This window comes from Protopterus annectens, chromosome 12.part0 (genome assembly GCF_019279795.1).
Source record: "Protopterus annectens isolate FY-2018-M chromosome 12.part0, PAN1.0, whole genome shotgun sequence".
In the NCBI taxonomy this organism is placed as follows: domain Eukaryota; kingdom Metazoa; phylum Chordata; order Ceratodontiformes; family Protopteridae; genus Protopterus; species Protopterus annectens.
Genome location: NC_056746.1, coordinates 1,002,209,247 through 1,002,231,712, shown reverse-complemented (window position 1 = coordinate 1,002,231,712; position 22,466 = coordinate 1,002,209,247). Strand labels below are relative to the sequence as shown.

The 22,466-nt window shown below is 43.4% G+C and overlaps 1 protein-coding gene across 1 annotated transcript in view; it reads left to right on the top strand.

Annotated features, from left to right (window-relative positions):
• ATP9A (ATPase phospholipid transporting 9A (putative)) overlaps nucleotides 1-22,466 on the top strand; it is a 2,147,009-nt gene that overhangs the window by 1,842,963 nt on the left and 281,580 nt on the right. The window contains exon 25 of the mRNA XM_044090027.1: nucleotides 16,681-16,789. Coding sequence (XP_043945962.1) covers nucleotides 16,681-16,789 — 109 coding nt within the window. The remainder of the gene's footprint in view (nucleotides 1-16,680; nucleotides 16,790-22,466) is intronic.

The following is a 22,466-nucleotide window of genomic DNA, read 5'->3' as shown; positions in this document are numbered from 1 at the left end:
ACCCCCTTCATTTCGCAGTTGTAGTTCCCATTAACCGTAATCAGCTTCGGGCATCTTGTGACCAAAAAGTGAGAGCCTTGTAAAATGAGTCTGCTTGCAGGCCCCACAACTTTTCATCCCCACATGTTTGGTGACTATGGTAAACATTTCTTTATTATTTTCCAACAAAAGTTTAAAGCTTTTGCAACTCAAGTTGACCCTACTGTTGGATTTTATTTGCCAGCTTAAGGAACAAGTGGATTCTCTGGTGACTGCTTGTAACTCAGGTATGGACTCTAACAACAGGCCTTCCTCTGTTACAAATGGTTTTATTTTACCACAACTATCTTATGCAGCTGCAGTACTTTCTCAAGGACCAGCCACGGGCTCTAAAGCTGAAGAGAATGTGATGAACTGTGATCATGGTTCTAACAATTCTGTGTGTTTTAACTTTCAAATTTTGTTTTATGGCTAAATACAATTTTATGGATCTTAATAATGTGAGTCCTGTTGTTAATTGTAATATTTCTTCTAACAACAATCGAGTGACAACTTTAAAAGATAGAATTTAATCTTTTGAGAAACTGTCCATTAAATACAAAGGCATTCAGATGGACAACTTATTTCTCAATTATTGCATCCAGAGTGAGCATGTTTGTAAAGGCTTACGAATATACAAATACCTTAATGGAGTGACTTGTGGCTCCATACTCCACCATGAATTATTTTTTCCAAGCTGGTATTAGACTCATGGTCCATGAAAACTTGTGGAGCCTTGGTAAACTGGAAAACTAACTTAAAATTGTAGATGAAAGTATTAAGTTTGATCTACAACTCTTTTACCACCAGGAAGATTTTAAATGAACGGTGGAGAAAGTTGAACACTATGAAACAACAGCTTTCAGAAGAAAGAGAAAAAGATTTCTAGGGACATCAATGACTATTTAAATAAAACAGCATACCCCAACTCACCAGGGAAAAGTATGCCTAGTAAACCTACTGAATTCCATGGGTCAAAACATAGTAATTCTGCTAGGAGCAATGAAACTAATGAATCTTGGAGAGCAGAAGGCCCTCAGAGTTCCAAGAGACTGGAGGAGAAATGGGAAAAGTAAAATATTAATTCCTCCAATTTTCAGGAGCCGGATTTTCGGAGGGTGAATTACCAGAACAGGCAGCTATGGAACAGATAAGTGTTTCGACCTCCTGGTTTTGGGGCAGTTGTTACAGATTTTGATGAATTTAAAATCTACAGTTTCTCTCACACTACCATAACACCAGCTTTTAGCACACTTTTTAAAAAATGTTTTAAATGTGTTACCTCTTGCCAACCCAAAGTAGTGGATTTACTGTTCTAACTAAAATTGTTCACAACGAAATTGAACTTTAAATGCACCGTGATGCCTAACACAGCCAGCACAGTGACTGTGGAAATGAGCAGATGTAGTACATACAACCCATCCTTGGCACCACCTGTTTTACTATTCAAACATCTTTGTGAAACTGCCATCAGACAATGGTGCTCTGGTAAGAACCGTACCTTTTATAATCTTACAGTGGTGGAAAGAGAATGGCTTTTCTCCCTGTGCAATCACAGGAATTTACGTATTATGAAGCCACACAAGTGGGGTAGTTGTGTTGATGGTTCATTTCATTTATTTCTCGGAAATGTTGCAGTACCTGAACAATGGTGAATTTTTCTACGAAGCGTCACGAAATAAGATAAACATAGCCTGCCATGGCATCGATTTGATTTTGGAAGACATCTTTATAAACTTTGATCTGGGAGCTAAGACAAGGGAATACTTTATCATCAAGAACCCAAGGATTCCTGCAATATCTGGGATCCCCAAGATCCTCAAACCTGTTACTGAACATCCCCAAGATCCACAAATCTGTTACTGAACACCCCTCTTAGACCTATAATGCCTTCAGCAGGATTAAAGACTGAGCCCCTTGCAAAATATGTGGACTTGAAATTAAAACACTTTTTTAACAACAAAAGGCACCTTTTGAAAGACTCCTGGCACTTTCTTAAATGCTTGACCAACACTGATTTCTTATCTGGACGCTTGTTTGTCACTGTGGACATCAAGGACCTTTTTACAGTTATACCCCATAGTCTTGGTCTTGTCTGGTTCCTCGAAGCTATGGTAAAAGGCTTTGACCTGAAGCTATGGTAAAAGGCTCTGACCTGAATCAATCTGACACCAGTTTGGTTTACCAGTATATGGAGATTGTACTCAACAATAACTCTGCCTATTTTGAGGGTGAGTTTTGCAAACAGCATAGGGGTGTCCCATCTTTGCTAGTATGGTGCTGTGGACCTGGGACACCAACATGGTATTCAACTCTCCCCTTTTCAATAAGGTGGAAAGTTATATGAGATATCCGGATGATATTTTCTTTCTATGGAAAGGAAGTAGAGATGAACTGATGGAATTTATTGACTTCCTTAACCACTCTACAGATTTTTTGGAGTTCAGCTATCAGGCTAAGACTAATTCAGTCAATTTCCTTGATGTTACTATAATTAAGGACAATGTATAAATGTAACATTTTTAAGAAAGAAACTTTTACCAATGCATACATCAATTTCGACAACTAGCATCTGTTGTGGCAGAAGAGAAACCAGGTAAAGGGTCAGTTTATCAGGTTAAGCTAGTTAGTGTCAGATGATGTTATGTTTCAAGAGAAAGGACTCAAGCTTTGTGATTTATTCAAAGATTATGGCTACCCATCAGAAGTGGTTGTCGAGTGGTTTTCATGGGCATCAGAGAAAAGGATTACCGAATATGGGCCGCTCTTGCAGAACCCATATTCTGTACAACACAAGGAAACAAAAGATGACAACCTATCACAAGCAATGGTGATTCAATATAATAAGGATGTTTCCTCCCTTCCAAAAGCAATAACCAATCATTGGAACACTGTTTTTGGCACCCTTGGGTTGTTGGACCAGGTGGGGCAAAAACCCAGGTTTGTGTATAAAAATTGTAAAAATGTTAAACTTTTGTTGAAAAATAACAAAGAAGTGTTTAACATAGTCACCATAAATGTGGGGATGAAATGTTGTGGGGCCTGCAAGCAATGCAGATTAATTTTACAAGGTTCCCACTTTTCAGTCACAAGATACCAAAAGCTGATTACAGTTAATGGGGAAATATAATTGCGAAATGATGGGGGTGTTTTTTAATATCTTCTGCTCATCCTACCCTGCATTTTATCTAGGCAAAACCAATGACCCTCTTAAAACCAGAATCTATCAACATTGATATACTAAATGCCCTTTTAAGCATTGTAAAGTATGTAATGATTTTATCGATTAGAACAATGTGAGTTTATTTGGCAGCTCTTACTTAATGCAACAGTTGTCCCAATTGTTAATGATTTTGTTAGCATTAAACCATTCTAAAATGTAAGGCTGCTATTATTTAGTTTTCTGTTCTGGATGCAGTGTACATACTTGTTTAATTTTTTTGTTATTTTTACTCAACTTTAATTTTTACTAAACCTGGAATGGTTTTTGCAATTTCTTATTGAAAGGCTGCTATTTGAATATATTTTTAGCTGTTTGTATTTATGCATACTTTTTGTATTTTTTTTTTGTGGTGTCTCTAAGAATCCTCTTCAAGAACTCAGTTTGGCGCTATTGAGGCTTTTTAAATGGAGTAAACTAGTTTTACAACTGTTTCTGAAGAAGTTGTACATGTTTTAGAACAAAAGCACTTAAACTTGATTAAAATACGTCTTTGTATTATTCTGTGTGGCATTTTTTTACATAGTTATTTAATGTGCCATTTTGTGGAAGATGTTCTTGGTTACAATAAACAAATGACAGAAAACAGGTTTTGCTGCCTAGACAGTGGATGTTCCTTGCGCACATCTTCCTGTTTTGATGTTCCGACTGCATTTTTCATGTGGTGCTGAACTGTATCTGCATCACTGCTTTATGTTCTACTCCCATCCCAGATTCGATTTTGAGAGAACCTTCAATTAGTGCACCTTTTCTTTCCCAGTACTTGGATTTGAAGCAGTCACATTAAGTAAATAAAAGATATAATGTTAAGTTGTCTGTCTCGCCTTCATTCTTGCTGTTTGGGATCGGAGCCGATCCTCGGCACCAACTCGGCCATCTTCAATAGCTCGAGAGCTGTTTACTGGCTCGAGGCTACCCCTTATCCCATGATGCCTAGCGATAGCTACCCAGATCTCATTTGCTGCTTCAGCTGCGAGGTGTGTCGTTTTCTGGCTCAGGCTTGTATTTTCAAATTTAAAAATTTTTTATAGAAATAGATCCTTATACTTCTTAAAATTATTAGATAATTACCTTTTCTTAGTTGTATTGACTAGTGTTTGTTGTTGAGTACCTTTTAGTCCTTCTTAGTAGAACTCATTTAAGTTAGAGAGCTCTCCCCTCCCCCACCCCTCCCCAAGGAAGCCATTTAACTTAGAGGCGATCCTTTCCTCTGTTTTTTGCTATCTTTAAAAAAAAAAAAAAAGGCAGTTTGTTTTATATGTTTTTTACATAGTCTATGACTAGAGTAGAAATTTGTTTCTATCAGTGTTTCTTTTCTGGTGGTTGATATGTCTAAAGAGGCTAAAGTATCTGGATTTAAAAAGTGTGACTCGTGCTGTCAGAAAATGTCTGACAGATGGGCACACCAGCTGCGTTTATTGTTTGGGTGCTGTTCACCTGCAGGACTCTTGTTCTATCTGTCATGCCTTTAGTCCAAGAGTCCTGCAGGAACGGAAGAACACATTGATCCGTAGGGGTCTATTAAAACCTCAGGATTCACCGGCAAAGAGTTCACAGCCAGTGAAATCCCCAAAATCCTCTAAACCGTCTGCTCCACCTTCGGATCCGACCCCGGTACAGGATTTACTGAGTATGTCTGTTCCGGCTGGCACCGAGAAGACAACCCTCTGTCGGCTCCATCAGATGTTTCGGAGCTGTCTCAGAGCTATAAAAGGCTGAGGTCCCCCTCTTTAGAGTCAGTTCATTCGGCTCCTGGCTCTCCATTATTGCAAAGTGAACGTAGCCACCGTTCTTCACACTCCTCTCGATCCTCTAGGCTGTCTGATCATGATGTGGAGAGAGTAGTGAGTAGGTTGCTAAAATCACAGGCACTAGTTAAAATGTTGTCTAGCCCTCCTCAACAGGTATCGGCTCCATCCACCTCCCTTTCTGTTCCTCCTCCGACTCCATTGAGCTCGGAGCCGGAGTTCATTGGGGTTCGAGTTGGGGTTCGAGTAGTGGAACCATCGGCTCCGATAACCATATCTCCTTTGGTTCTGATGTTGGCTCTGATTACCTCGAAGGTACCTTCCATCGAGAGATCTGGATGCCAGGGCTCCCTCTGCTCTGCGGGGGCGAGTGGCATCAGACCCTTGTCCGACCCCGTTCTCCCTCTCGGAGCATCGGTGCAGGTGAGCTCAGCTCCAACATCGGTCTCGGAGCCATCCCCTCATTGCGGAGAAAGATTCCTATTTCTTCAGAACCGGAGCTTTCTCTGCCTCAAGGCAGGGATGCCTTTGAGGTCATGCGGAGTGTGCTGTCCCCTGAATCAGCTACCAGCCCCACCAGCTACGTCCCCCGTAGTGCCTGTGCCAACCTCTGCTCCTCCTCCAGACCCCAAGAGTAGGGAAGCGATGCTCTAGGACACCCCATTGGGTGTTTCCTCTTCTTCCGAGGCCTCCCCTGATCACTCAGAAGAGCCCCCTCAGAAGAAGAAGTGAAAGAGGAAGCAAATTGACTCCCCTGAGTCTATCACTTCTGATACAGACTTAGATGAATTGAGATCCCCCTCTGAAGATGTTTCCTTCTCAGACATCCTGGAAATGCTTAGGCAGAGGGGGAACTGGAATACCCTAGCCTCTACCGAGGATGAGTCTGCATTCCTGGATGCTTTCGGTTCCCGACCTTCCACCTCCTGGGTTTCTCCACCTTTCGACCCACTTATGTCCATAGTGGCTCGAAAGGCTTGGTCAGCTCCGGATAGTGGAACCAACTCCGAGGAGACCTGGTAAATGTATTACAGCTCACCAGGATAAGCAATTCCTTTCTAAAGGTGTGCCCATTGATGCCATGGTGGTAGCAGCAGCAGCCACCAAGAGAGTTAGCAGAGACCTCTTCATCTGTTCATCCCCCTAACAAGGAGTGTAGAACGATGGACAGGTACAGAAAGCGAATGTTTGCTTCAGCGACCTTCTCCATGAGGTCACTGAACTGTCTATGTCATTTTACTCTACTTCAAAGGGATCTCCTTAAAGAGCTTGGAAATAATCTTCAAGATCCTACAGCTGAGGGAGCACAAGCCAAAGTAGCTTCCCAGCTAGCGGCACTTAATTCTATAGTTAACTCCTCCATGAGGCTCATTTCCTATGCAGCCGATGGAGTAAGTAGAGCCACGGGCATGGGTGTAGCCCTTAGGAGGCATGCGTGGATGCGGCTGTGTCACTTTGCAGAACCCTTTCGAGTGTCCTTCACCAATACCCCCTTTGATGGCTCCTTTCTCTTTGGGGCCACAGGTGAAAGACACGTTGACTAGGTGTGAGCAAGAAGGCAAGACTCTCTCTGCCGCGGGAGTTCATTTTTCCACTCCCTCTAGACCCGTACCCCAAGGGTCAGAAGAGTGGGAAGATGTGGTTCCATAAATCTCAGGGAGCCTTGCCTGACACACCTAGTAATTTTTCCTCCAGAGGCAGAGGGGGAAACAATAATAATAGACGCCACCCTCGTGGCAGAAGGTGTTCCGCAGAACCAGGGCAACAGAGAATCTTTCTCTGATAAGCCCTTCCAGCATCCCTGAAGGGTTGCCCGGCTGCTCACCTTTGGAGGCAGTTGGGGGAAGACTTTCACTGTACCCAAAAGCCTGGCAAAATTTAACAAAAGACAGATGGGTATGGTCCATTATATCTGGAGGTTACAAAATTCCCTTCCATCAACCCCCCTTACAATCAAAGAAAATACTTCCAGATGTTCCACCCAATCTGAAGGAGCAAGCAGTAATAGAAGTTTCAAAACTGCTAGAAAAAAGAGCCATCCAGGAAGTCCCCGCAGACCAGCATGGATCCGGAACTTGCTCAAGGTTCTTTTTGGTACTAAAAAAGACAGGGCACTGGAGACCGATTCTGGATCTCAGCAGACTAAACAAGTCTGTACAAAGAACAAAGTTTTGGATGATCACACTATAGTCCATTGTACCCTTTCTGGGTCAGGACAATTGGATGTGCTCGATAGATCTTCAGGACGCTTACTACCATATCAAGATGGACAAATGCTTCAGGAGATTTTTTTGCTTTTGGGTGGGAGCCAGTCATTATCGGTTCAGAGCTCTGCCCTTTGGTCTCACCACAGCCCCCAGGGTGTTCACCAAATGTATGGCAGTGGTTACGGTTTACCTGAGACGTCAAGGATTCCAGGTGTTTCTATATCTAGACGACTGGCTCCTCACTGCTACCACTAGGCATCAGCTCCTACAAGCGCGGGATTATACAATCACATCCTGCACCCAGCTAGGTATTGCAATAAATTTCGAAAACTCTGCCTTGTTGCCCTGTCAATCTATCACTTACATAGGAGCAGACTTAAACACAAGGGATATGTTTACAAGGTTACCACTAGAAAGAGTGTCCACAGTTCATCAACAAGTGTAAATTCTAATGCAGAGCAAAAGGATCCAAGTCAGGTATGTCCTTCAAACTCTGGGCTCCATGGCAGCTGCCATTCTTCTAATCCCACTAATGCGCTTCCACATAATTCTTCAGTGGCTTCTTTTCACACAGTGGTCTTTCCAAGAGCTACCCATGCCTCACATTATCCTGATCATGGAGGCATGCAAAAGACACCTTTCTTGGTGGATGGTCTCCCCATTAGTTACTCAGGGCAGACCTTTCATACAACCCCCTCTGGTAGCCACAGTGATGGCAGACACCACCCCAATGGGGGGGGGGCATTATCTGGGCAGGACAGTCCAAGGCACTTAGCAACCTCATGAGTACCATCTGCACATAAATGTCCTAGAAATGAGAGCCGTGCTCCTAACGTTGCAAGCTCTTCAAGACTCTCTTCACTTCGGGAGCATTGCAATTCAAACAGACATGTCAGTGGTGTGGTACATCAACAAGCAGGGCGGAACCAAATCCTACCCCCTGTGTCGAGAGGCACTCGGACTTTGGCAGTGGGCGATTTCCTCCCAATGTTTTCTGATTGCGATGCACATCCCTGGGAGATCCAACGTCATAGCAGACAGGCTCAGCAGAGCTATCCTCATGCCTCATGAGTGGTCTCTGAATCAGGAAGTTGCGGATCTTATTTTCCACAAATGGGGACAGCCTTGCTGCAATCTTTTTGCCACCCCCTTCAACAGCAAATGCAGCAACTACTTCTCCCTTCTTCCGTTTCCAGGTCACATACCCAGAGACGCGCTCTAGTCCACGACTGGCCTCGGGGACTTCTTTATGCTTTTCCTCCCTTTCCCCTGATACTGAAACTCATACAGAAAGCAAAATCGTCGGGTTGCAAAAGGATCTTCATTGCCCCCTACTGGCCTCGACAGATATGGTTCCCGTTCATGCACCATTATCTTCTCGATCAGCCCTGGACTCTAATTCCAGATCTCCTGATTCATCAATCAGGCGGGTTGCATCAGTCCCTCCAAACTCTCCAGCTCACAGCTTGGTTGCTCTACTTCCAACCTTAGCCAGGCTTCCCAGCATTTCCCCAGCAGTCCGTGAGATTATCGTCTCCTCTCATAAGTCTACAACAAGAAAAACTTATGCTAGCAAATGGAAACATTTTTCTTGTTGGGCGGAGTCTAGGAATGTGGATCCCTTCTCAGCCCCAGTCCACGAAATTCTGGAATTCTTGGCACAACTGTTTCACTCCGGGGCCGCTTCCGCTACGATTAGGGTACAATTAGCGGCCATTTCTAATTTTCATATTGGTTTGTCAAATTCTAACATTGTCTCATAAGCTCTGTAAAGCTTTTTTGAGAGGAGCATCTCTTCTTAGACCTCCAGTGAGAGATCCCCCTCCCCCTTGTGACCTTAATTTAGTCCTAACTTCATTAATTCTGCCCCCTTTTGAACCAGCAGCTTCCTGCTCCATCAAGTTTCCATCTTGGAAGACACTCTTTCTGGTAGCTATCACTTCAGCTAGGTGTGTCTCAGAACTTCAGGCACTATGTGCTCGTCCTCCCTACCTGGTGTTTCACAAGGACAGAGTTGCTCTGAGGACTGATCCTTCATTTCTTCCTAAAGTCTGCTCAGAAAATAATTTAAACCAATCTATAGATCTCCCTGTGTTCTTCCCAAATCATAGCAACAAGGCAGAGTACAAACTTCACCAATTGGACGTTCCTAGACAATTGCGTTTTTACCTGCACAGAACTAAAGAAATAAGAAAGTCAGACCAGTTATTCCTTTCTTATGCCTTAAAGAAACAAGGTCTCCCAGTTTCCAAGGTGACCTTATCCAGATGGTTGTCCCACACTATTACTTTTATTTATCAGTTAAGGAACAAAGAGTTACCAATTAAACCGAAAGGTCATTCTACTAGAGCGTTAGCCACCTCCATAGCCTTTCAGTCTAGGTTGCCCATGGATTCCATTTGTGCAGCTGCCACGTGGGCAAACCCTCATACCTTTATTTCTCATTACAAGGTGGATATGGTCTCCCGGAGCAGAGCTGACTGTTCTGAAGAGTCTGTTCTACTGAGCCACCCAGGGTGTTAGGGACACTGTCCCAAACAGCAAGAATGAATGCGAGATAGACAACTTAACATTAAGAAGTTATGCACCTACCATAACGTTCCATGTTAGTTGTCTTCATCTCGCCTTCTTTCTTGCGTCCCTCCCTCCGTCCCCCGTCCTAGTGGATTGAGAGGAGTCCCTTCTTTCACTGGCTGGGGTATTCTTTTATTGTTATTCTTCTGGCCAGGTCTTCCTAACCTATTCTAGATTTTAGAATGCATGGAACAACCAGTTTTTTGATAACTGGTTTCTCTCTTATGTCTGGATTAGCTATTTCAAACGAGATATGGGTAGATATCACTAGGCATCAAGGGATAAGGGGTAGCCTCGAGCCAGTAAGCAGCTCTCGAGCTATTGAAGATGGCCGAGTTGGAGCTGAGGATCGGCTCCGATCCCAAACAGCAAGAAAAAAGGCGAGATGAAGACAACTAACATGGAACGTTATGGTAGGTACATAACTTCTTATTTTTTGTTTTAAGTCATATATCTGGTTTCTGCTTCTGGCTTCTATCATCTTATATACTGATGCTGTATGTTTTATATAAGGTAGACCAGAACTAATAATCTGAAGTTGTTAATCTTCTTCCTGTTCATCACTGATGGGTTCGGTCCCGAGCCCTCGGAATCGAGTCAGCCTAATACTAAGCTTGCATACACCAAAAACTCTCAAGCTAATCTGCTACCCACAATGCCCTTCTCCCAGTTACCTCAGATCTCATTTGTCACACAGCAATATAGCAGCGTTTCACTGAGCTCTCCAGCTAAGTGTTGAATTTTTCAAAATTTGCTGTATTTTGTAAGTTTTTTCTCCTAAAACTATTTTATATCTTATCTTTAACCAGCTCTACCCACAGGTATCCTCCTCTTACCATTGTTGGTAAACGCCCTTCTTTACCCTTGTGGTATTCTTAATACCATTGTTGGTATTTTTCCCTTCTCCTTCCTTTCTCTATCTTTTTTGAATTGTTGAATTGATATACTGGATATTTCTGAAAAGAAAGGGACTTCAGGGTTTAAGCATTGCACTTCCTGCAATGTTACACTTCCCAATAGCAACCTGCGTGATGACTGTGTATATTGTCTGGGGGTTTCCCACTTGTCTTTGAAGCCTCCCTGTCAGATTTGTGTCAGTTTCACTCATCGGACGCTGAATGAAAGAAAAAATAAACTTATTTTGAAAGGCCTGCTTTCTTCACCCTTTTCTGAGGCTCTTTCTAAGTCGGAGGTCTCAACCCCTCCATCAAAGGACAAAAAACATCCTCATTCTGACCCCTCTTCACTGGCTGGTGATAAGGGCAAGCCTCATAAGCATAAGGCCCACACGTCTTCCACAGAGCACAAGATCGCCTCCTTGGCTCCAACCACCTCATTTCCGAGTTCAGCTCCAGTGGTCTCTGCAGATATTTCGATGTCTTCCCCATTGGCGCCACCCTCTGCACTGACTGCTGTGGTTCCAAGTGTGATTTTGGCTCCAGCCGCATTGCCTGCTATTACCTCGGCACCGACATCATCCATCTCCATTCCGAGATCGGTACCGACCACTTCTTCGGAGACAGTAATAACTTCCACTCCAGCTATTCCCTCGGCTCTGAGCCCTTTCTCGGCACCGATAGTCCCCCTTTTGCTTGTCTCGAAACTGGAATCCTTGGTGCCGACTTTTCCTACACGATGGACCCAGTACTCCCCGTCTTTGGATCTGTTTTCAGGACAAGCCTTTAGCCCTTTTTTTGGACCGACCTGACTCCCCCTCAGGAGTGTCGGTAAGGTCCACCAGGAGTCAATCTGAATTGGATGTGGTGCGCCTGTTTGATCAGCTGTTGACAGCCAGAGGGATTACAAATTTTCCTGAAACCCATCCCACTCCGGGTTTTGGATCCATTGCCCCCACGACTGCCACTTCTTCTCCTCTCTTGGACCCTTCGATTCCCAGGCCTATAGCTCCAACGTCTTTGGGGGGAATCCTTTCCTTGACGCTGACAGTGACCTTCTCTGAGGCTCCGAGGCCCCTTTAGGTTTCGGTTCCTTCGGAACCACCCCTTCCTCAATGTCATGCTTGCGGGGTGGAACCACCGGCTCCAGGTACGGTTCCAGTTTTTTCATTGGTTCCGTCTTCGGATCTGGGGGTGACATCCGTCCCAGTTTTGATTGAGGCTCCGTCCCCGGGAGCGGGCCATGCAGAGCGGGGTGTGACCCCGGTTCCGAGATTGTCTTCCTCATTTCCGGGCTCCCATTCCTCTTTGGGCGAGCCTGCCTTCTGGGTGATGGAGAGGGTGCTTGCTTCGGGAAGCAGACCTCCTATGTTGGACCTTCCCCCTGCTCCTTCTGAGCTGCAGCTATCACAGGCCACCTCCCCAGGACACCAAGAGTGCAAGCCTCCGAAAATCCCTGTACAGGGTAACCTCCCTTCTGAGGTTTCTTCAGATGCTCCCACTGAAGAACCATCTTGGAAATGGACATGTAAGAGGAAACACATGGACTTCCCGGAGGAGCCCCTCACTGAGGATATGGATTACGGTGATGGGGAAGGGTCCCCACGGTCACCCCCTGATGATGTCTGCTTTGGAGACATCCTGGAAATTTTGAGGCAGGGGGTGACTGGAAGCCCACCAACCCTTCCTCGGAGGAATCCGTATTCCTGCAGGCCTTCCACTCTCGGCCCTCTACTTCTTGGGCGACCCCACCTGTCGATGAGTTAGTCTAGCTCATCGTGCAGAGGGCATGGAAGAACCCTGATACCGTTGAGGCCATTCCCCAGAGACCAACAAGATACTTTCCCCTCCAGAGGAACATCCTCATTGGTCTAGAGGCTTACCAGTAGATGCTATGGTGGTGGTGGCCGCCACAAAAAAAGACCTTGTGGAGGAAAGTCCTACTGTCTCTCCACCCAATAGAGAGTCCCAGGCAGTGAACAGATAAGGGAAGCAAGTTTTTGCTTAAGCGACCTTTGCTGTCTGGTCTCTGAATTATTTGGCACATTTTACGAGGCTCCAAAGGGATCTCATCTCTGAACTCTCTGGAACCCTTGCAGGTCAAGTTTCTGATGGGGCACGCAATAAAGTTGCTTCTCGGCTTGCTACCCTAGAGTCGCTGTCCAACTCACATGAGGTTGCTGTCCCACGCAACCGAAGAGGCAGCTAGAGCTGCGGGTGCAGGTGTAGTTATGAGATGCCACACCTGGATGTGCATTTGTGACCTCGCGGACTCCTTCAAGTCTTCCTCTTGAATGCCCCTATCGAACTGTCCACTTTGTTCAGTTCTAAAGTGAAAGACACATTAGCCAGGTGCAAGCAAGATGGAAAAACCTTGTCTGCCGTTGGCATATGTTCCAAACCTCAGCGCTCTTTCTCCAGGAACCAGAGGAGTGGAAAGATATGGCACAAAAAAATCTCAAGGCCCTTTCCGTAGTGTACATGGTGAGGATTCCCCCAGTGGCAGAGGGGGTTCCAATAATGGAAGATGCCCCTTTAGGGGCAGAGGGGGGGGTCCCCGAAACCAGGACTCCAGGGATTCTTTCTCTGGATGACCTTATCAGCGCTCCTGAAGTGCTGCCCGATTGCATTCCCCTGGAAGCAGTCAGGGCTTGATTTTCTCTGCACCAAGCTGCCTGGCACCCTATTACAAATGATCAATGGGTGCAGAGAATAATTTCCAGAGGTTATTGCATCCCCCTAATATCTTACCCAAGACCACCAAAATACCTTCTTGATGTTCCACCCAGTCAAAAGGAAGAAGCAGCTTCAGAAATAAGAAAGCTGCATCAAAAATGAGTCATCCAACAAGTTCCCCCCCAGACCAATGCAGATCCAATTTTTACTCAAGATTCTTTATGGTGCCAGACCGGGGACTGGAGACCCATTTTGGATCTCAGCCAAGACGAAATTCCATATGGTCATGATACAATCCATTCTACCATATCTTCGGGAGGGTATGTGGATGTGCTTGATAGACCTCCGGGATGCGTATTACCACATCAAAATGGACAAGCACTCCAGGTGTCTCCTTCACTTTCGGCTGGGAGCCAAGTATTACCATTTCAGAGTCCTGCCATTCAGTCTCTTGGCGGCCCCCAGAGTGTTCATGAAATGCTTAGCAGTGGTAACAGCTCATCTGAGACTTCAAGGATTCCAGGTTTTCTATATCTAGATGATTGGGTCCTCTCTGCTCCCACCAAGCACCTACTGGTCATGGCCCTCCACTATACTCTAGCACTAGCGGAGTTCCTAGGCATCACAATATACTAGAAAAAATCCAACCTTCATCCTACCCAACAATTAGAATTTATAGGAGCAGTATTCAATACTCAAACAAGCCAAGCCTCTTTCCCTCCTCACAGACTTCAGAGATTAGGATTACAAGTACAAGTGGATACTCTGTCGAAGGAAGGTGTCTGCAAGGGAAGTTCTACAGGCTCTGGGGTCTGTGACGGAAGCCATCCTGATTGTCCCCCTGGCAAGATTGCATACGAGACTGTTGCAATGTCTCTTTTTGTCTAGTGGGTATCCAGTCTCCATCCTCTAAACTCACAGATCCTCATCACCAATTCCTGCAAGCAAGATCTTCTCTGGTGGATGAGAACAGATGAAAACCTTTGGTGCCACCCCTTCCAGACTCCTCAACCCAACGCCATGGTGACCATGGACGCTTACCTGATAGGGTGGGTGGGCCAATTCCAGGGAAAGACAGTCCAAGGCACGTGGTCCAGCTTGCAGGTCAACTTGCATATCAATGTCCTGGATTTAATAGCGGTGCTGTTAGTGTTCCAGGCACTTCATCCGCTTCTTCCATCGGGAACGATTGTAATCCACTCGGACTATATGTCTGTCGTCTGGTACATAAACAGAGAGGGACCAAATCCTACTCCCTATGTCACGAGGCCATGAAAATTTGGCATTGGGCGATAGCTTCCAACCACTTTCTAATTGCAAAGCATATCCGGGGAGCTCCAACGTGATTGCGGACAGGCTGAGCAGATGCATCCTCCGTCCACATGAGTGGTCTCTCAACCCAAACGTGACGGCAGAAATTTTCAGCTGTTGGGGCCAACCTTGCTGCGATCTTTTTGCTTCCCCTTCAAACAAAAATGCAGCAGCTACTTTGCCCTCTTTCCCCCAAAAGGAGAATCACCGGGAGACGCTTTGACTCACGATTGGCCCACGGGTCTCCTCTATGCTTATCCACCAATACCTTTGATACCCCTATTTCTAAAGAAAACAATTCGGTTGAGATGCCCCTTTCTGGCCTCGACAAGTGTGGTTTCCCTTCCTCCGGCCTCACCTATTACAACCTCCTTGGATCCTGGACACTTGTCAGGACCTAATATCTCACCCACAAGGGCTGACTCCCCCAAATCTGTCCACCCTCAAGCTGACAGCTTGGTTTCTCTACTTCCATTAGTCGCCAGGCAGGCAACCCTCTCCTGACCTATCCGCGATATTATTCTGGCCTCCCATAAACCATCCACCAGAAAACTCTGTACAGAGACAAATGGAAAAGATTCGCTATCTGGTCTAATAATCAGATGCTAGATCCTTTTTCAGCTCCAACAGCTGCTATACTTCAGGATTTTTCTGAGTTGTTTGACAATGGGGCATCAGCTTCTGCTATTCGAGTCCATGTAGCAGCTATTTCCAATTTCCATAATGCTTCGGCTGGTGTTCCTCTTATCTCCACCCACCTTTGCAAGACCTTTCACAAGGGAGTTTTCTATAGCAGACCTCCTATCAGGCAACCTGTAGAGAGATGGAATCTCTCTCGGGTTCTACAGTCTCTGTCTCTCTCTCTAGCCCCCTTTGAGCCTGCTGCGACATGTGATCTTAAATTCCTGTCATGGAAATCTTTGTTTTTGGTAGCGGTCACATCAGCCAGATGAATATCTGAGTTACAAGCCTTATGCATCAAGAACCCATATCTAATCTTCCATAAGGACAGAGTATCCCTTCGTACTAACCCATCCTTTCTTCCCAAAGTGGTGTCTGACTTCTCTGTTAACCAGTCCATTGAGCTCCCTGTGTTTTTACCAAATTATTCCAGCAAGGGAGAATACTGTCTACATTCATTGGACGTACATAGACAATTATGTTTCTACTTGAACAGGACTAAGTCCTTTCACAAGTCGGACCAACTTTTCATTTCCTTTTCTGGTCCAAGAATGGGATGCGCTGTCTCAAAAGTTACTTTATCAAAGTGGCTCAGAGATTGTATTGCCTTTTCATACTCCCTAGTGAATTAAGCTAAACCTGTTCATAAAAAAAGCTCATTCAACAAGAGCCATCGCAACTTTGGTTGCTTTTCACTCCAGGGCTTCCATGGATGGCAGTTGTGCAGCAGCCATTTGGGCTAAACCCCATACTTTCATCAAGCATTACCAATTGTATTTGTTCTCCAGGGGAAGAGCGGCCTTTGGCTCAATAGTTCTCGGGAATTTTCTTCCATAAGGGCCACCCAGGTTCTCCAAGTAGCATGGGATTCTGTCCCATCAGTGATGAATAGGAAGATTAACAACTTCAGATAAAGAAGTTATGTCTTACCATAACATTCCATCTGAGTTGTTGATCTTGTTCCAGTCATCACACCCTCCCACCGTCCCCCACCAAAGGCTCCTGGTGGATCTTCTGGGTCCTTGTGGTGTTTCAGGGTTTCTGCGCAGCAATGGCCTCTGTTTTCTTCTATATGTTGCATGCAAACTTGATCTGAGGTAACTGGGAGAAGGGCATTGTGGGTAGCAGTTTAGCTCGAGAGTTTTTGGTCTACACGAGCTTGGTATTAGGCCAACTCAGTTATGAGGGCTCGAAACCGAACCCATCAATGATGACTGGAAGAAGATCAACAACTCTGATGGAACATTATATTAAGACATAACTTCTTTTTTCTATGAGGTGGATGCCTTATTTGACACACTTTTTTTTCCTGAGTTTAGTTTCACTCTCTGTATGTATTTCTTTTATAGGTACTCAACAATTTATACCATGTTTCCAGTGTTCTCCCTGGTGTTGGACAAGGACGTAAAATCTGAAGTTGCCATGCTTTATCCAGAACTTTACAAAGATCTTCTAAAGGTACAAAAATATGGACTTTTTAAACTCAGGATTTTTCTTGCTTTATTGGCAAAAATGTCTGTTTACATTGAATGGTTAGGACAGTATTTTTATTTTCTGCTTTTATAAGCATGTTTATAAAATAAAACAAGTAATTTCTATGCCAAGTAACACTGTTAAGCATAAGCAGATAAAGTTATTAATCTGAGCAAAGACATGTTTAAAAAGTTCCTATTTTTGAGGATATCAGAAATGCAGCAATTTATGTGCATTTGCTGTTGGTTAAAAAAATGGTGGACTGCATTAGTATGCTTACGTTTCTTGTGGGATGGATAACAACAGGCTTGGATAAGTTTAAAAAAAAAAAAAAAAAAAAAAAAAAAAAAAAAAAAAAAAGGGCTCCTGCAGGCTTTTCAGCCAAGTGCGTCCTGAAAGTAACTCCATACATGGGAGCTTAGACCCTTCAGCTGACAGTCTGTCTGTGTCATCGCTTAAGAGAGGAGGTATGTATCCTCCCATTACTTTTCACTCTGATTTTTGTAAGGGAAGGGTGCTTTCTCTACACCTTGGATCCATTATGAGTGTCCTTTGCATGATTCTGAAGTTCTTGTGTGTGTGTGTGTGTGTGTGTGTGTGTGTGTGTGTGTGTGTGCGTGTGTGTGCGTGTGTGTGTGTGTGTGTGTGTGTGTGTGTGTGTGTGTGTGTGCGTGTGTGTGTGTGTGTGTGTGTGTGTGTGCGTGTGTGCGCGTGTGTGCGTGTGCGTGTGTGGGGGGGGGTTGACTATATTATGTCAGGGTTTTACTTAAGCATTAATTATGTGTTTATTTTTGTTTGTTGCCTGGGAATGTCCCACTGAGCAAAAGTCAGTTTACATGGAAGGCCCAGAAAGAAAAGCCCAATTGTCAAATAGCATAATTTTGGACTCAATGAAGTATATATTAGCAGTAGGCAAGTCTAGTATGTTCCTCGTATGTAAAAGTTACAGATATCCTAAATTGTACATCGTGTTTCCATTGCAATATCACACCTCTCATTGATGTCAACTGGTTCACTTTTTGAGGTGCTTACACTGAAAGACCAGGCAGCACAGACTGGGGGATGCACTTTAGAGCATTATGATTTGTGTCTGAATTAGTGCATGTAAAAAGCGCTAAAATGTAGTCACTCTGAGGAAGTCATCCTAACTGCCTTCCTTTATAACCCCAAATGACTTGCCATCCTTCCAAAACTGCAGTCAGTACACCAGTTGCAGTTTCATCAGTGCCCTGCTAGACAGGGGTCCAGGGAAGTAAATACCGTGGGAAGAAATAGCCAGGGAATTGTTATGGCTAGGCTTGTATAGGCCCTAGGGCCGATAGCCTAGTACCAACCTATGAATCCTGTACAGTGGCAAGCATCCCTTTCTTATTTGTGGAGTCTGCCTTTCTCATAATACTGTGCAACATTTTATTAGCCTTAGCAACATGTTTTCTCACATTGCCCCTGATGACTTAGTAATGTAGTGATTTGCACACCATGCCTTTTTTCAGTCATAACTTTAGAATCTTTACTCACTGACTTGTAAATCTTTCCTAAATTACTGTGTTCTAAGTCAGCACCTTATTACCCACCTACCATCTCTGAGAACAAACCTTCAGACTTCCAGTTTTCAACATCCTGTACACCACCCTCCACCAATATGACATCATCTACAGATGTATCCTAGTGTCTTTCCCCAAAGTAATCCCAGGCATACACTCAATAGTTTAAGTCCCAGTACTCATCCAAATGGGACTCGACTGGTTAATCTCCACTCTTTAATGATACCCCTTCTTAAAAATGATTTTTACTGCCTTCTTTTTGAACCACTTTAAATTTTTTAGACTTTCCCTGCTCTGGCTATTAAGCATTTTTAAGCAGTAATGGCCTATGTGTTCTATCACTGGCTTGCATTGTAATATTACCAAATGAGCAATTACTCTACCTGAGGAGAGCAGTCATCTATGGGTGATTTATATTTTTTGTTACTCCTTTACATCAGTGCATATTCTTTGTACTGAGATGACCTGCCTCTACATTTCCTCTACATGTGGATGCACTGTAGCCTCTATCTTAGACTGAGTTGGGAATTAATTTCCATTTTCACAAGATAGGCAATCAAACAGCTAGCCACTCTTTCCCATTCTCCACGTGACTCCTTGGGGACTGGGTCCATTTATTAGATACATGTCTTTGTTCACACTCTTAATTAAACTTTCTTTCCAAATATATTTCACTTGTAGTTGAACTCAGTTCAACCTTCACTTTTTACAGTCTGTTACTTCACTAATAAAAAAGTGACACCTCTATCCCTCAAATTCCACCACAACTTAAGAACTCTTCTTTTTCATTCTATATTAAACCAGTCCTACAAGTATTATTAAAAAAAAACTCTCAAACTTAAAACTTACTACTTTGCCTCCAGGCAGTTTACCTGCTGGATACCTGAAGATAGCTGTAAATATCTTAGTATATCCTATCTGAATTTTTGTAAGTAGATCTATCATTGGAAACTATGTCCCAGCTTTGTGAAATATTTTTTTTTTTATTCTGCGTCTTTGCAAAGCAGATCAAGAGATATGAGACTACAGACCAATCACCATCTTATCTGCCTTATCCAAAATCCTCAAAAAAAATCCATTCATTCCCACTCACTTTACCATGCCACTGAAAATCACTTCCTTTCACTGTTGCAACATGACTTTTTCACCACAGTACTAACATAACACTGTTAAGTTACATTTACACTATTAATCACCACAGAAATGAAGGCAACCTGGCCCCTCTGTCTTTCTTCACCTCCCTAAGGCTTTTGTTACCGTATCACATCAAAAGCTATAATAACGTCTCTCTTCATGTGGACTCAGCAGCCCATCTTTTTGGTTCCTCAACTACATAACTAACAGTAATGCAGGCAGTAAAATGGCAATCCAACTTCTCTTCCTTTTCATCGGGCCCTGTCAGAGTCCTGCAAGGCACTATACTTGGCCAACTGCTTTTTAATATTTTCATTAATAGCATGCTACTGTTGTGCAATATGCAGATGATTCTACAATCATCTGCTCATCCTCAAATACAACTGACTTGCAACAAACTCTGTGATCTTTGTCAGCATTAGAAAGCTGGGTTAAATAAATCCCAACTCCTGTTAAACTCCAACAAAAGTAAATTAACATAGCCAAGATCACCACCATAGAAACTGTGACATAAGCCAAACTTTTTGTCATTTCATCTTAGGTTTGCCCTACATATAAAACAGGCAATATAAAATTAAAAAAAAAAAACTAGGCAGTTTGTATAGGTTTAAACCTGTCCTTTTACTCGCAGCTTGAAAAACTATTACCGCTTCCTATGTACTCCATACTTTTCTTTTATGCATCTACGATGTTCACCAACGTAGAAGTAGACTACAACGGTGCTACAATAAAATTACAAAATTTGTAGTGAATTACCCATATAGAGCTCACCACTGTTTAAACCTAAAATACCTAGTGTGGACAGAGCTGTCAGATCAACTAACCTACTCTCATTTAGTCACTGCCCACAGTCTTAACTGTTAAGTCTGACCATTGCCCTACACTAAAACAAATGAATCCAACTTCACCAACCAAGTCATACCCTGTGCTCAGATTACATGTTCCTCCTAGCCACACTCAAGTCAAACAACTCTGACAGCGATTCCTTGTACTCAAACTATGTTGCCAAACTTCAGAACACTATTCCTATAACACTTAGACAAGCTGACAACCTCAAATCCTTCAAAACTCAACTGAAACTATATCAGACTCATGGCTTTGCTCATGCTCATCCTCTTTCTGGGTGTTTCATTTGCATGTGCCTTCCTAAACAACTGAGGTATTTAAAAAACGTAGTCTTCCACTGTTGTTAGTGCCCCTCTACATATACCCAATCGTCTCATATATCGTACATCAGACTTTCTCCAACCTCTTTATTTTCCTACCCCATTCCTCCTGTCTCATTATTCTTTCAGACCTTATCACTTACCACAAAAGCTCGCTACTAGAACCTACCCCTTCACCTTTTTTCTTGCTATTTGTAGTGTATTCTCTTTCCCAAACAGTATATTTCTACACCAAAGCTAAGTAGACAGTACAAAATTAACATTACAATATACCTACAAATTCTTGATAAAATGTATCTTGTACTTATTAGGACTAATGACCCTTCTCTGCATACCTGTGAATTGTGCTTTTCATCTGTATGTGGCTTCTCATGATGTAGTTGCACCTGTGTATTAATATTTTTGTATTTTGTATTGTTTTATTGCACATGTATAGAGCTTTCCTCCTTGTGACTACACTAAAAAGAGACTAATTTAACAGCCTGACTGGAGGTTTCTGGTAAGCTAATATAAGTAAGTTAATATATAGATTTCCCACTCCTATTACCTAAGCTTTTCTAACAGCCTCCTCTCTGGTGCCAAATAATTTCAGGATATCTCCGGGATTACCCCTGTCCAACTCTTTAGTTACTCATGTCTAGAATTACATCAGATTACTTCATATGATTTTCAGACCATAAATCCATGCTGGCAAACATTTTGAAGTCATTTTTCTGCTTCAAACATGTCAACCTCTTTCAGGATATTTTTCACAATTTTTACCACCAGAGGTCAGACTAACTGATGTGTATTTCCTGGATTGCTAGGGCCTCCTCTTGTTTGGAGAGGACCCCACAGCTGCCCTTCCTGTGCCCCTGTTACCGCTCTCTCATCCTGTAATCTGCTAAGAGTACCATAAATGAGCCTGGAAGGCTTAACCACCCTGGTGGATCTGACTTCTGTCCCTTGTCCTGTCTTAGTGCCCCGAGAAACTCCTTTTCTGCAGTCAGATTTTGTCCATACACATTTCCTCTCTTATGCTGGCATTTGATGCCCCATTCTCCATTGAACAGTAGTGCAACAAATTCTGTCTGCTTGAATGTTCATTCCAGGGCTCATTCTTCAAGTTAGCAATGAATGTAGTAACAACAGTCCTTTTTGTGAAGTTTTAGTTTTTAAATGACATGGATGCAGAGAGGGAAATAAACATGAATGCCTTTTGTCTAATTTAAAGTAAGTATAAGCAAGGCATGGGATGTACATTTTATTTAAAAAGTTAAAAGGAACAGAAGAAAGACATTGAAAACACTGAAAGATGAACTGTTGACAGAAACCTGTGCACTAGACTCTTAAAAAATAACATTAACCATCATTTGTTGTTTGTCTTTTTGGCTTTTTCTGGTTAGGGGTCACCTCAGCAGAACTCCAGCCTGTTTATGATTGACAGTAGATTTTTTTTATGGTGCCGAGTTGCCAGCCCGATGCCCAACCTTCAGCGAAGGCACGCCCATTCACACACGTCTTTCGGAGGCCACTCGACCACGGGGAGGACATGCAGACTCCATCCAGAAGGCACTCCAGCCAAGAATCGAACAGGAGAACCTCTTGCTGTGAGGCAGCAATGCTACCGCTGTACCACCGCAGCTTACTACATTGTTGACCATCATTTAAGTTGCAGAATAAAGCGAACTCTGTTCTAGGTTATTTTCATGTGAAATGTTATCAGTGTACATTAAAAATAAAATACAGTAGTTTACATCTGAACATGCTTCAACACTGATTAAGGCTCCTAATCATGTAGGGCTATGTTAGTTCTGTGGTACATAGCAACACCGTAAG